This window comes from Merops nubicus, unplaced genomic scaffold, assembly GCF_000691845.1.
Source record: "Merops nubicus isolate BGI_N331 unplaced genomic scaffold, ASM69184v1 scaffold10020, whole genome shotgun sequence".
Classification (NCBI taxonomy): domain Eukaryota; kingdom Metazoa; phylum Chordata; class Aves; order Coraciiformes; family Meropidae; genus Merops; species Merops nubicus.
The window spans coordinates 33,659-47,142 of NW_008583541.1; the positions used below are offsets into that span (position 1 = coordinate 33,659).

The window sequence follows — 13,484 nt, forward strand, 5'->3', positions numbered from 1 at the left end:
CCTCTCTGGAGGGGTGAGGTCACCCCTCACCTGTACTGCTGCAGGGGGTTCTTCCTCCCCAGGTGCAGGGCTCCACACTTGCCCCTGTTGAACTTCATGAGGTTCCCCTCCACCCAAACCTGCAGCCTGCCCAGGCCATCAGCTCTCTGTGCAGAGGGCAGGCCAGGAGAGCAGGGACTGGCAGCCACTTCCACCCTCCAGTGCCCACCCATCTCCCCACCAGCACAGGCAATGGCCACTCTCTGCTCTGGGCTTCAACTGCTCTGTGGATCTAAAAACCTGGAAAAAAAATCCCCAGCACATAGCTCAGTTCTGTGGGTACAGGAAACACAAGAGGCGTTCCTACCAACTAGCAAATCACACATTGAGCCCAGACTGAGAGCAGCTTGTGCAGGAGGAAAGCACCAAGTCAGGACATGGTGTGAGGAAACCTTTAGTCACAGGGGATCCCCACCACAAGCCTAAAATAACCTCTGAGTGTGAGCAGAGCTCGGGCTGGAGCAGGCTCCTGGTGTGAGGTCTGTCAGCAGCGTGGGAGGTTGTTTGGTGTCAGTTACCATAACAGTTCAAACCCTTTAAAAACAAACTTTGCAAGAAAGACCTGAGTGCTGTAACTAGTTCCTGTTTCTCACAGGTCTGAGCCTGCCAGAGGCAGCACAGCCCCCCGGGGGTCAGTGCAGAAGGGCAGCAGGGACGAGAGGACACTGCCCCAGTCCCACAGCCCCAGCCTGCCTGCCCTGCCCTCCCACAAGGGTCACACAAGTCCCCAAGCAGCAGAAGTGAAGCCCCAAGGTGATGAGCAGAGGTGACATTCACTTCCCTCACGCAGCACTCGAGAGCTCAGGGGGAAGAAAACCACGTCAAGAGGGAGCCAGCAGCTCTGGGGAGACATTTCCACCTCCACTAGTGTCTGCTTCTGTCTCTTGGGGTTTTTTGGATATAGCTTTGGGAAATGGGTCTCATCAATCAGTGTGACTTGGCCCTGCGAGTGCTGAAGTCCTAGGAAACAAGGGGTGACAGGGAAAAAAAGCCCTCAAACTATCATATCCAGAAAAAGGATGGAGGAGAAAGTGACAGGGCATGGCTGGGAGAATCCCAAGGGTTAATTGTACCCTACAAACCCAGTAACCTTCCTCAAGGAGATGCTGGGCTGAGTGGTGCAGCAGGTCACTTACCTGGACCTCACACAGCTTTTGGCACAACTGTAGAAAGTGTAGTGGCCCAGCAGAAACCTCATGGAACTCAACAAAGGTCAACACAAAGTCCTGCTCTGGAGCAATCTCACCTAGGATGGTCCTGCTGGGAGTCAGGGGTGGCCCACAGACCCTCAGAGGTGCCCTCCTACCTGAATTATTCTGTGACTCAGGGTAATTCATGGAGGCAGCTTCCTGCTTACAAGGGGCTGGGACTGGCAAGATTCTTTCAGGCATGTTCTACCTGCCAAAATTGGTGTAAAGTCCATGGCAAGCTCTCACAACTCACCCTTCTCCTATGCCCACTCCCCTGCACACTCCACCTGCTCTACCTGACACCAAGGCAGCAGAAGCAGAAGAGGAATTAACTGTAACAGCCCAGACACCATCACAGATGAACCATGAAGAACAGGCTGGTTTTTCCAAGAGAATTTCGCTCCACCTACGCTCAAACCCTGTTGTCACTGGGGAATGTGCTGGTCTTGGGTTCACTGGTCCCAGGACTCATTTCAAGCTACTCATCTGGGGAAGAGTGGGGAGAAAAGGCGAGGGAACGATCCAATTCCTGGCTGTCTTTGTAAGAGCCTAGCTGAGAAGATGGCTGCTGACTGCCTGGCGTCCAGGGACAGTGGTGGACACCTCTGACTAACACAACACATCTCACCATGCACCAGAACCTCAAACAGGAAATTCTGTCAGTGGAGCTTATCTCATCTGATACCTCCTTCTGTGGAATATCTTCTCCAAAGGCCCAGAGGAGCAACTAACAACCAAGGAAAGTTATGGCTGGCCTTCAGGAGCTCCTCTGCTCGACCATAACAGAGTTAAACACTCACTGATCCGTTCTTAAAGCCGAGTTTAAAAATACAAGACGCCAAACTTAAAAATATGCATTTTCTTTTTGAAAAAAAAACATATACAGTCAGATTTTAAATGGAACTACAAGAAGACACTCAGCTAACTTGAAGAAAAGTAAACCTTTGCAATGCACTGCACACAGGGCTTTCTAACCAGCAAGAGCCAGTGAGCTGGGTAAACTGCAGTGTTTCCTGAAAGAGCTTTAGTGGCTGGGTTTTGTTTCCTCCCTGTAGGCAGACACCTGGAAGGGAGTCCAGGAGCCTCACGCTGCCCTGCACTCCACCAGGGCTTCTCCTGCAGCCAGAGCTCAGCGTGAGGCTGGCGTGGGCACCGTGGGCAGGGGCAGCTCCATGGAGGGCGGCTCGGTCGCCTCGGCTGGGCTGGGCTTGCGCAGCTCCAGTTTCTCAGTGAGCTGGTTGTAAAGCTCCTTCACAGCCTCCCCGCCCTGCAGGATGAGAACCAGGGAGGGGGAAGCCAGGAGAGTCACGCTCCATGCCAGCTGTGAGTCCCCACAACAGCCAGCACGCTCCTGCCCCTCTCTGAACACAACCCCCCACAGGCAGAGGAAGTCCCAGGGGAACTGAGACACAGCCCAGCACGCTTGGAGAGCAGAGCTCATGTTCCATTAAGCAACGTCTGGAAAGGCAGCTGCTTTCATTTGCAATTCATTTGCCCTTTCTCATGCTTCCCTCCTTACCTGCTTGGTGGGTTCCAGAGCCTTCTGGAGAGACTCTAATTTGGCAGGCGCCACTTTGTGATGCAGATGAAGCAGCAGCCTCAGCACATGTCTGTGGACGTTCTCCTTCCTGCAAAGAGCCATTTAAAGCAGGGTAACTGATGTAAAGAAACACCATCTTAAGAACAGGAAAGCTTCAGCCACAGTACCAGAATAACTCACACCCCCACGGACTGGCAGCTTTGTCATCATTCCCCAAACACCTGAGAATTGTAGCCTGTCCACTACAAAGTGAAACCCTGCCTGAGACTTCCAAGCAATTGATGTCATCCAGCAGGAGTGGAGTAACTGCAGCAGCCCTGAGGAGGAAGGAGGGGGAGATCTCCAGCACAGACTGGAGCAGGGCTCTCAGCTGGGCTCTCTGTTGGACAGGCCACATGCACGTGCAGGAGGATCTTTAACCCACAGCAGCAGCACATGCTGCTGTTTCTGAACAGCAGTTCTTAACCCTTTTAGGGAAGCCTCCTGAAGGTCAGATCTGGTCTGTGGGCCACCAGCTGAACCACAGCAACTGAACAGCATTAAGACAACCAGATTTTCTGTGTGTAAAGAGCTAAAGGGGGCCCTCCATACTCCAAGCTACTGCAAAGCAGGAAGGAAATTCTGCAACTCTAACTTACAAACAGTGAATTACAGTTTAGGTAATAATTCATAATCAACATGTAACAATTTGCTGATAAAACCCTGACCACAAAATATAAACCTTTCCTTAAAGAAAATCAGCACCAGGCTAACATTTCCACTGTACATGAGGAGTTTGCTGAACTATTAAAGTTTAACTCAAAGCAGTAGAACCTCTCTCAGGTATCCTATAAGGTCACTTTCCCCTGAGGAAAATCAGGTTTACCTTGAGCAGGCAGTGAGAAAGAAGCCATCAAAGAGGCTGGTGCAGAACTCCTCGAGTGCGAATTCGTCGCCCAGCAGCGTGAGGTGACCAGTGAGCAGATGCAGGAAAATGTCACTGAAGGACAAGTCACTGAATGTCTCCACTGCACAACGTGAAAGGAAAGACACTCAGACTGACAAGGATGTGCCCAAACCTGACTACACAGCACATGTTCCTGCTCAGCTTTACAGGGAGATCTCCTTTTAAAATATCTAGCCCAGGCAGCTGGCTTTGATCTTTCAGGCATAAAAGATGAGGAGCAGAGGGGTGAGAGGAATACACAGGAAAGCTGTGTCTCCACCAAGGCTGAAGTCACAGAGTAGCTTGGTCCTGCCAAAATCAAAAGTCCTCTACAGTCCTTCTCCACCATCCTCTGTTCCTGGCCACTCCTTGGACCCCACAGGGAGCAGAGGCAAATCACTGACCAGTGAGACCCCCCCCATGTCAATGAGCTGACTGTTCAGCAGAGGGTTCAAACAACACCAGAGCTGGGGTGAGTGGGCACTGAACCCCCACAGTGATTCCTGGGAGCTGCAGTTCCCAAGATTGTGTCCTGTTTTCTGCTGGAATAGAGCTAATTGTCCTTCTCAGCAGCTAGAACAGTGCCACACTTGATTTAGTAGGAGTAGAATGCTGATAACATACTGGCATTTTCTGTTGTTGCTGGGAAATCAAGGACTTTTCAACTTCCCACGTGTGCCAGAGCACCTTCTCAGTAGCTAAAATAGTGCCACATTTTTGATTTAGTAGGAGCAGAATGCTGATAATATACTGGCATTTTCTGTTGTTGCTGGGAAATCAAGGACTTTTCAACTTCCCACGTGTGCCAGAGCACAAGAAGCTGGGAGGGAGCACAGCCAGGACAGCTGACCTGAACTAGCCAAGGGGACATTCCACCCCACAGGATGTCACACCCAGTATCTAAACTGGGGGGAGCTGGCCGGGGGGCAGATCACTTGGGGGGTGAGCAGCTGCACTATGCACCACTTGTCTTGGGTTTATTTCTGCCTCTTCTCATTGTATTCCCTTTTATTACAATTATATTTTCGTTATTGTCATTATAATCTTTTCTTTATTAAGCTGTTCTTATCTTGACTGATGAGTTTTACTTTCTCTCCCCCCATTTTCCTCCCCATCCCACTGGGAGGGGGGAGGAGTGAGTGGGTGGCTGTGTGGGGTTAAACCACAACAGGCTGCTTCAGAGCTCACATGCAGCTCGCCCAGAGAAGCCACTGCAGAAGGCAACATCAGGAAGAAAACCAAGTCTGTGCTCACTCCTGGTTTGCTACTGGCTTTTTTCACCACACAAAGCCAAGTCCCAAGAACTTTTGGCCACCTGCAATTACTATGAGCAGTGGCAGAACGAAGCCACCAGCTCTTTCACCTTATGGATTCACTCCAAACAGTTCTCAACTAACCTCATTGTTAAGCCAGCCTTTGATCTCAGAACTACTGACCTACAGCCCCTACCCCTGAATGCTCAGATCAGCAGAGAAGCATCTGAACTGCAGACAAAACCAAATGCTTCTGCAGGGCCTTACAACTCTGTCACGAGGAGAGCTGAAGGCAGAATGTTAATCATCTGAGTCTGAAACAGAATCATGGAATCCTAGAATCATTTTGGTTGGAAAAGTCCTTCAAGATGATCAAGTCCAACCATTAACCCAGCACTGCCAGGTCACCACTAATCCATGTCCCTCAGCACCATGGTTTGAGATGTCTCCATGGCTTTGAAACCCCTCCAGGGGTGGGGACTCCGCCACTGCCCTGGGCAGCCTGGCACAGCCCTGGGCAACCTTTTCAGGGAAGAAATTGTTCCTCAGGTCCAACCTCAACCTCCCCTGGGGCAACTTGAGGCTGTGTCCTTCTGTCCTGTCCCTTGTCCCTTGGGAGCAGAGCCCGACCCCCCCCTGGCTCCAGGCTCCTGTCAGGAGCTGTGCAGAGCCAGAAGGTCTCCCCTGAGCCTCCTTTGCTCCAGGCTCAGCACCCCCAGCTCCCTCAGCTGCTCCTCACCACACTTGGGCTCTAGACCCTCTTTCATTTCCACTCCAGGTTTACCTGCCTCCTGGGTGTCCAGTACCAGGCAAACAGCTGTAGAATAAAAGATGAGACAAAGACTTACCTAGTGCTGGCAGGAGCCTCAGGAAAGCATTCTTGTTCCTCTGTTTGGTGATGTGAAGGATGTAATACAGCCCAATCTCACAAGCTATTCTGTTCTCCTGCAAGAACCTGTTAGGGCAGAACCAAAGTTTCTTAATCAGTGAAGCTAAAACAGGTGGTTTGTGGTGTTTGGTTTGTTTTTTTTTTAAAGAAAAGAGGGTTTAAAATACTGTTGGATAGCAATCAAGCAGTTACAGCAGTGGCTAACCTCAAACCCACCAGAGAGCAGATGATCATCACTATGTTCATTATCATGGTCCAGAAAAATGTACTGCCCAGCAAACACTGAGCTGTGTAACAGTCAAACACTGGGACTTGATTGTCAACATTTCTGATAGTATTAATGATACACGTGCTCATTCCAAAGGGGTTCTAGGGGAAGGCCAAATCCTGAAGAATGATACAATTTAGTTTAGTGTCCTGAAGGTCAAATATCAACACTGTGATAGAGGAGAGTCCAGCCACTGGGATACAGTACTCCAGATTCTGGCATACAAAGAGGAACTGTGCTGGAAATTAGTGCAAGATCTGAATATGACACAGCACACAGAGGCTTTACTCATCTCTCTGACCTCCATGGAGCAATAGTTATCAGCAGAGAGCTGGTGGCTGTGTGGCAGAACTGCAAATGTTACAGTTTCCACCAGCACTCCCCAGAGCCAGGCACGTGTGCTCAGCTGCACCCAGCCAGCCCCCAGGCAGCAAGAGCTGAGTGGGAAGCCACAAGAAGAGTTTTGGTTAAAAAAGACCTTTAGGATCAAGTCCAAGCATTAACCCAGCACTGCCAGCTCACCACTGACTCATGTGCCTCACACCACATCTCCACAGCTTGGAAACCCCCCCAGGGGTGGGGACTCCACCACTGCCCTGGGCAGCCTGGCACAGCCCTGGACAACACTCAAGGGGAAGATGTTTTCCTCATATCCAACCTAAACCTCCCCTGGCACAGCCTGAGGCCATTTCCTCTTGTCCTGTCACTTGTCACTTGAGAGAAGAGCCCAGCACCCACCTCCCTACAACCTTTCAGGGAGCTGTAAAGGTTGAGGTCTCCCCTGAGCCTCCTTTTCTTCAGCCTAAATAGCCCCAGTTCCCTCAAGTCACTCCTTGTAAGATCTGTGCTCAAAAATACCACACAAACAATACCCAATAATTTCATCTTCAATGTGCCAAAAGAATGATCATTACAAGAAACATTATGTGTTGTAGATAAATGTTATTTGAGGAGTCATGGTGGGAATCTGTTCTCTGTCTTTGTTTCACCACACACAGTGTTTTTTCCTGGCTCCTGGCTGTTTGACACTGGACACCAGACCAGATGTACAAAGGTGGTGGGGCAGGTTACACACTTGGTGAAAGCCTCAGGAATGGTGCTGGGGTAGGGAACTGGCCCCTTCTCCTCAGAGGGCAGCTTCTGGTCGACATTGAACGTGTGGTCGTCCACCACGAAGGACATCAGCAGAGGCAGGAACCTGGTGATCAGCTCGACTTCCTTAGAGGGATGGAAGAACAGAGGGAGAAGAACACTTTCATCAGTCAGCTCCTGCCACGTCATGGCCCTAGAGTGACAGAACTAATAGGGAGGCAGCATTATGAGCCTCATCCTACACATAGGAAAAGAGGCTTTCAGACAACCAGTCCTAGGCAAAATTCTTGAATAATTCACTTCCACATGATCCACTGGTAATCAGGAAAACTGCTTCACCCCCTCTCCAGAAACACCTCTGCTCAAATCCCCTTTCAACAGCTACATCTCATTTCTTCTGAGATCTGTTCCACTACTGCTGCAAGCACCCTGTGTTAGGGACAGTCCCAAAGTGTTTTATCAAGAATTCCAAATCCTTCTGTTCATTCCCTGCGTGGACAGGGATCAAAGCAGAGCCAGAACAGTCACCACAACAGCTGGTGTTGGACCAACCTCAGGGAGAGGGAAGTTACAGCGTGTGGCAATCACAAATAAAACAGATTTCAAACACAGATTTGGAGATTTCCTTCAGGGAAAATGTTCAGTTTCTTTCTGAGGGATCCATGTGAGCACCTTTCCCAGTCAGATCACAGAGCTACCCTGAATCTCACCCTCCCTGTTCCAGCATTCACACCTCCCCTTCCTGTGCTCAATTTAAATGTGCAATCAGCCAGCAGTGTGTATTTTGGAGACTTCAAACATCCCCCTAGGTAGGTATTTGCTGCTTTATAGTTCAGAAGAGAAACAGCAAATTCTTCTTCACTGTGCAACACCAAGGTCAGCCCTCCTGCCACCAGCTGAATGTATCAGCTCCCAAACTGCTTGTAATACTGGGCCAAGTATTTCCAAAGCCTGGAAGGATTTTAGCTGAATGTGGCACTATATAAAATTGCAACAACAGATAACTGGAAAGGGAAAATGTTTTTAGTGTCAATGAAGAGCTGCTACACTGTTGTCAGAGTTTCAGAACAGCCTCTGAAATCCTGCTTGCCTCACACAAGGTCTGTTTGACAAACTTGTCACTTGTGTGGAAATTCCCAGGAACAAAATGCAGCCAGTGCAGTTGAATAGAGTTTTTTTTAGTTTGATGTTAAAACAGCAAGGGCCAGGCATTCATGTAAATAAAGAAACAGGTAAATGAAGCTTTCAGCTTGTCCACTTCAGCTGCTGCTGCTTTGTGAACATATACATCTTTTTCCTACCCAAGTTATGACTGAGAGGTGTGCAGAATTAACATAAAATCAAAGATACAATAAAATAATAAACAAGTCTAAATTGGCTTAATTCTGTGGAGTTCCAGTGGCTCACCATTTTTGGTTCCTTGAAGACTTGGCTTTCGATCATGTCCCAGGCCCCCTGTCGATGTTAAAACAGCAAGGGCCAGGCATTCATGTAAATAAAAAAACAGGTAAATGAAGCTTACAGCTTGTCCACTTCAGCTGCTGCTTTGTGAACATATACATGTTTTTCCTACCCGAGTTATGACTGAGAGGTGTGCAGAATTAACATAAAATCAAGGATACAATAAAATAATAAACAAGTCTAAATTGGCTTAATTCTGTGGAGTTCCAGTGGCTCACCATTTTTGGTTCCTTGAAGACTTGGCTGTCGATCATGTCCCAGGCCCCCTGTCCCAAAGACAGCATCCTAAGGAGCAGCAGCAGATCTGGGCTTTCCTCCAGTTTTAAGAAGAGAAGAAAAACATCTATTTTCATCTTCCACAAGCTGCACAGACAGGTTTTTACTTTGAAGTGATGCTTTACATTCAAAGCTCTCCTGGATTAGCAGCTTTATTGAAGACTGCTAGAGGAGATCACTTCTCTGCTTTCACTGAAAAGTGATTCCTCAAATAGGCATCAAATAACAGACACACCTAGGGCTTTGTGGGGGTTTGTGGCATTTCATAATGTACCAAAAACTCTGCAGCTGAGCTGATCACAGTGTTGTTTTTAAACACGTCCAGCCTAATGACTAACCTGAAACATAACATGTGACAGCCCAAATCAAATCAGCTGAAGTAAGAGAGTGTGTGTAAGAATGACAATGAGTTTTCATTTATATTGTGCCCTGAAACCAAAGCTATTCTCAGACTTCAACTGTAATGAGGAAGTTATTCAAGCCAACAAGAAATTTTGACATCTCAGGGATAAAACCAGCAAATGCCTCTCACTGCTCAGACACCTGCAAGGCCACCCCCTGCTTTAACTTTTAAGCACCTCCTGCAAACACTACTTGCAGGACTGTGTCTGTATCACAGCCAGCAGCCCAGGACAGTGTAAACCAATCCACCACGTCTGCCACAGCAGGGAAAAAAGGCTCTTAGGCCAAGGATGGGAGGACAAAAAAGGGAGGCACTCATTCTGTGTAGGACTCTACAGCTGTTAGGATAGAATGAGCCATGCAAAGAATTCCCTGTCAGCTCAGAGAGCTCCAAAATGCCCAACTCCAAATAATGCTCCTGCAGAGCTCTGAGGTACGTGCCACAAAGGGACAGGTAGTATCACGTTTCCCTTATTTCAACTTGCACATGCATTTGAGAACTTTATCTTACTCCTTCTACAGTGCCAGCCCTTTGCTGATTAATGCTATTCAATTAAGACCATTTGGATCAGGTACACAAGCTGTGACACTCACCCTGGGTAAGGTGTCCTGCCCAACCAAGTCTTGCAGGTGCCTTATGGTGCTCAAGGCTAAGGTGTTAATGGCAAAGGGATCACACAAGATCATTGATAAGTCCCTGAGAAGCAAAAAAAAAATCAAATACATGTCATACAGAACAACCAGCCCTGCCATACAGCTCCACACACAGCTGTAGGACAAGAGGGTGCTTCACTAGAGTAAGGTGTTTGAGCCTGCTCCTTGGGGTAATCCTCTCAGCTATGAGGTGTAACATCAACGTGGTGTGTGTGCACACTGCATTTTTATAAGCACTCTGCTGCTCTTAAAGAGAGGCAGACACAGGGCAAGTCCTGTAACAACACCCTTTTGATGGTAATGCAAAACCTCTGTTTCTGTCTGTCACTACCTATAGTTGTCCATCTGATAATCCTCTCCTGCTTTGTGAAAACACCACGGATGTTATTCCTTGGACCTGAAAAGGCATGTTATCTGAAACAACTACTGAAATCAGGCAGGGGAGGCCCCACAGTCAGTTACAGGCCACAGGGATGACTCAAGGGTGGTGACTTAAGCCAGACAAGCTGTGTCACCAGGACATGCCTGGTGTGCCCCAGCATGGGAACGCTCAGGGATGTCCTCGACCTGACCACAGAAGAGCTGTTAGGTGGCTCCAGGGAAGAGTTACCACCTCCAACACCTGTCAGATGTTGTGACTGCCAGGAACCCATTTCCAGTTTTCCAATAAACAGCCTGCATGCCTCACCCCAACACTTGCTCTTGTCCTTTCTTCACTCCATCCAGAAAGCCCTGCAACTCCCGAGCTCTCTTGTTGTCCACAAACTTCTCCCGAATGCAAGCATCAAGGCACCAGGTGAACTGTCAGAAAAAAGGAGAAAGCTTTATGAACCACAGCAACTCAAAAAAACAGCAATAAAATACACAATGTTAGTGAAAACAGGCTTGAATCACCTCCAAATAGCTGGAAGGAATGTGTTTTATTAATCTACTTAGGCACGGTAGCAAGCTGGTCACAGAGAGGTCAGAAAAGGAAACATTCCAAAAGGAGCTCAGAGATACTGATGTGAGTTTACCTGGGGTCACCTTCTCCCCTCCCTGGGCCACTAAGGAATGGTCCTGTATGAAATACACCACCCAGTTTGTGTGGATTTACACAAGCAGGAGGCTGACAAAGAAGCAGCATCACTTGGCAATAATAATATGGGATATTTTAGCCACAGCAACACCCCTCCCACCCTCAACCCAGGGGATGCTGACAGTAGAGGTACTTCTGCTTTACAGCTGTGTTATCAACACAGGAAAAGAGAGTGAAGTGGAAGTGTTTTATCGGACCTAAAATTAAGGGCTTTTTTCCCCCCCTTACAGAAAACAACATGTGTTTCCCCCAGCATTTCAGCTGTCAAAAACCAACTTGCTGAATTTTCTGCAACACTTTCATCATGGCTTCCTTTCTCTGCAGTGGCAAAATGAGGTTGCTGAGAACGATCTGCAGCTTGAACACAAATTCCCCTTTTTTATACAGTCACTGTCTGTCTACTGATTTTGGGACTCTTGATCAGGAGACATCAAAAAACATGCAGTAACATCACTGCTCTGGGACGTGTCCTCCAGAAGCTGAACATAAAATTTAGCAACATTATTTAAAAGAAAAAGCTGTGTTCTAGATCAGTGACACTGGCCACAAAGGACCAGTAAAAAGACCCTGGTGTGACATCAACAAAACATCTGTCACCCCCCAATAGTTTAATAATTTAATGTTTTCTTGTAATTCAAGATCCACTGTTACTCAGAGAGTTTACTGACAGATGGGGTGCATCATGCCAGGCACACCAGGGAGGGAAGCAAGGTTTGATTAAGAACCTGGGGCTGGCTCATGGTTTTGATTATATTTTGAGGCATCCCTACAGATCAGATTAGATGTTGTCTTTAACACTGCACAAACACCATAAATCTGAGTGATTCATGGGTTATGAAGTGCAAGCAAGCTGCTGGTCAACCAAGATGGAATTTCCACCTGAGGCTCCAAGGAATATGAGTTTTGGATTCCAAGTCTGCACTCTCTTCACAGAGATTTCATCTTCCCTAGGCTGAAGTCCCTGCTGAGCAGCAGGCACACACAGGAGTGGGTGAAACATTCCCCAGGAACACTCCTGTCTCTCCCACACAAAGATGGAATCTCCACCTGAGGTTCCAAGGAATATGAGTTTTGGATTCCAGGTCTGCACTCTCTCCAGGTCATCTTCCCTAGGCTGGTCCTGCCGAGCAGCAGGCACACACAGGAGTGGGTGAAACATTCCCCAGGAACACTCCTGTCTCTCCCACACAATCAATACCTTATGACAGGGGTCGACGGCGCAGATTTCACTGATTTCCAGGTCGTGCAGTGACATCAGGAGCTCTGCCCTTAGTGTGCAGTAATGAACATTCCTCGTCCGGAGGAACAAGGTTCTCAGGAACTGCAGCACCATGTCATAGAGCTTCACGTTCTTCCCAATCATCTGGGTCAGCTTCTGAACCACCTAAACTCAAAACAGAATAAAACTTGTGCTCAGTACCAAGATATCTCATTATTTCACAGGCACACAATATCAGTTAAATTATTTCACATGATTTATGAAGATTGAAACATCTGCACTGACATTAGGAGTTCCTGAAAAGGAACTCTTTATGCCAAGGTTTTCAAGAGATGTTTACCAAATCTGTCACAGCCAAAAAATAGAGACTAAAGAACATCAAGAAAGGACTGCTGCAAAAGGGAACTGCAGCATTTGTACCCTAAGGTGCTCAGTGATGTGAAATGGGTAAAAAGTAGAACCTGTTACTGATGAGTGTAATTTAGTTATTTAACACAAACAAAACTCTTTTCTTTGTAAGTCTTTGTATTTCCATCTACCTGAGTTTGGCTGGGACAGAGTTAATTTCCTCTACAGTAGTTTGTATGGGGATGTGATAATTGAGGGGTGTTCTGGACACTCCTGAGCAGCCTTACACCGAGTCCAGGCCTCTTGTGCTCCTCACCCCACCCCACCAGTGAGCAGCCTGGGGGGCACAAGGAGCTGGGAGGGGACTGGGAGGTTGGGACACTCTGCTCAGGCACTGGCTGGGCATCAGTCGGTTGGTGATGAGCAACTGTTACCAGCTGCATCTCTTCTTTTTCTGTGGGTTTTATTTCTCTGTCTTTGTTACTTCCCTTTTCATTACAATTATTATTATTATATTTTGATTATTAAACTGTTTTTTTTTCAACCTATGAGTTTTCTCACTTTTACTCTTCCAATTCTCTTCCCTTGTCCAGGGGGGGAGTAAGCAACCGTGTTGGTGCTGGGGTTAAACCACGACAGGGATATGGAAGAATTGGGGAGCAAGTTCATAACATGCCATAAAATCACTTATCTTCATCTCACTGAAGACTATCTGGGAACTAAAACTCTCCTCTCCACCAGATGCCCATGTGAGAAGCCCCATGCTCATCTGCTGTTTTTCTTGGGCTTTATTTTCCTCTCTCTCTGTTGTTTTTTTCCTTGCTTTTATTTTTTTTTTTAATTTTTTTTT

General features: G+C 47.6%; 1 protein-coding gene across 1 annotated transcript; it reads right to left on the reverse strand.

Annotated features, from left to right (window-relative positions):
• Positions 1–2,073: 2,073 nt before the first annotated feature.
• NELFB (negative elongation factor complex member B) lies at positions 2,074–12,451 on the reverse strand (the record flags this gene model as incomplete). The annotated part of the gene is made up of 9 exons (XM_008941148.1): positions 2,074–2,496; positions 2,749–2,857; positions 3,635–3,776; positions 5,796–5,902; positions 7,180–7,322; positions 8,876–8,971; positions 9,930–10,032; positions 10,678–10,790; positions 12,266–12,451. Coding segments are annotated over 9 exons (1,137 nt in total), but the record flags the coding sequence as incomplete, so codon positions are not given.
• Positions 12,452–13,484: the final 1,033 nt, after the last annotated feature.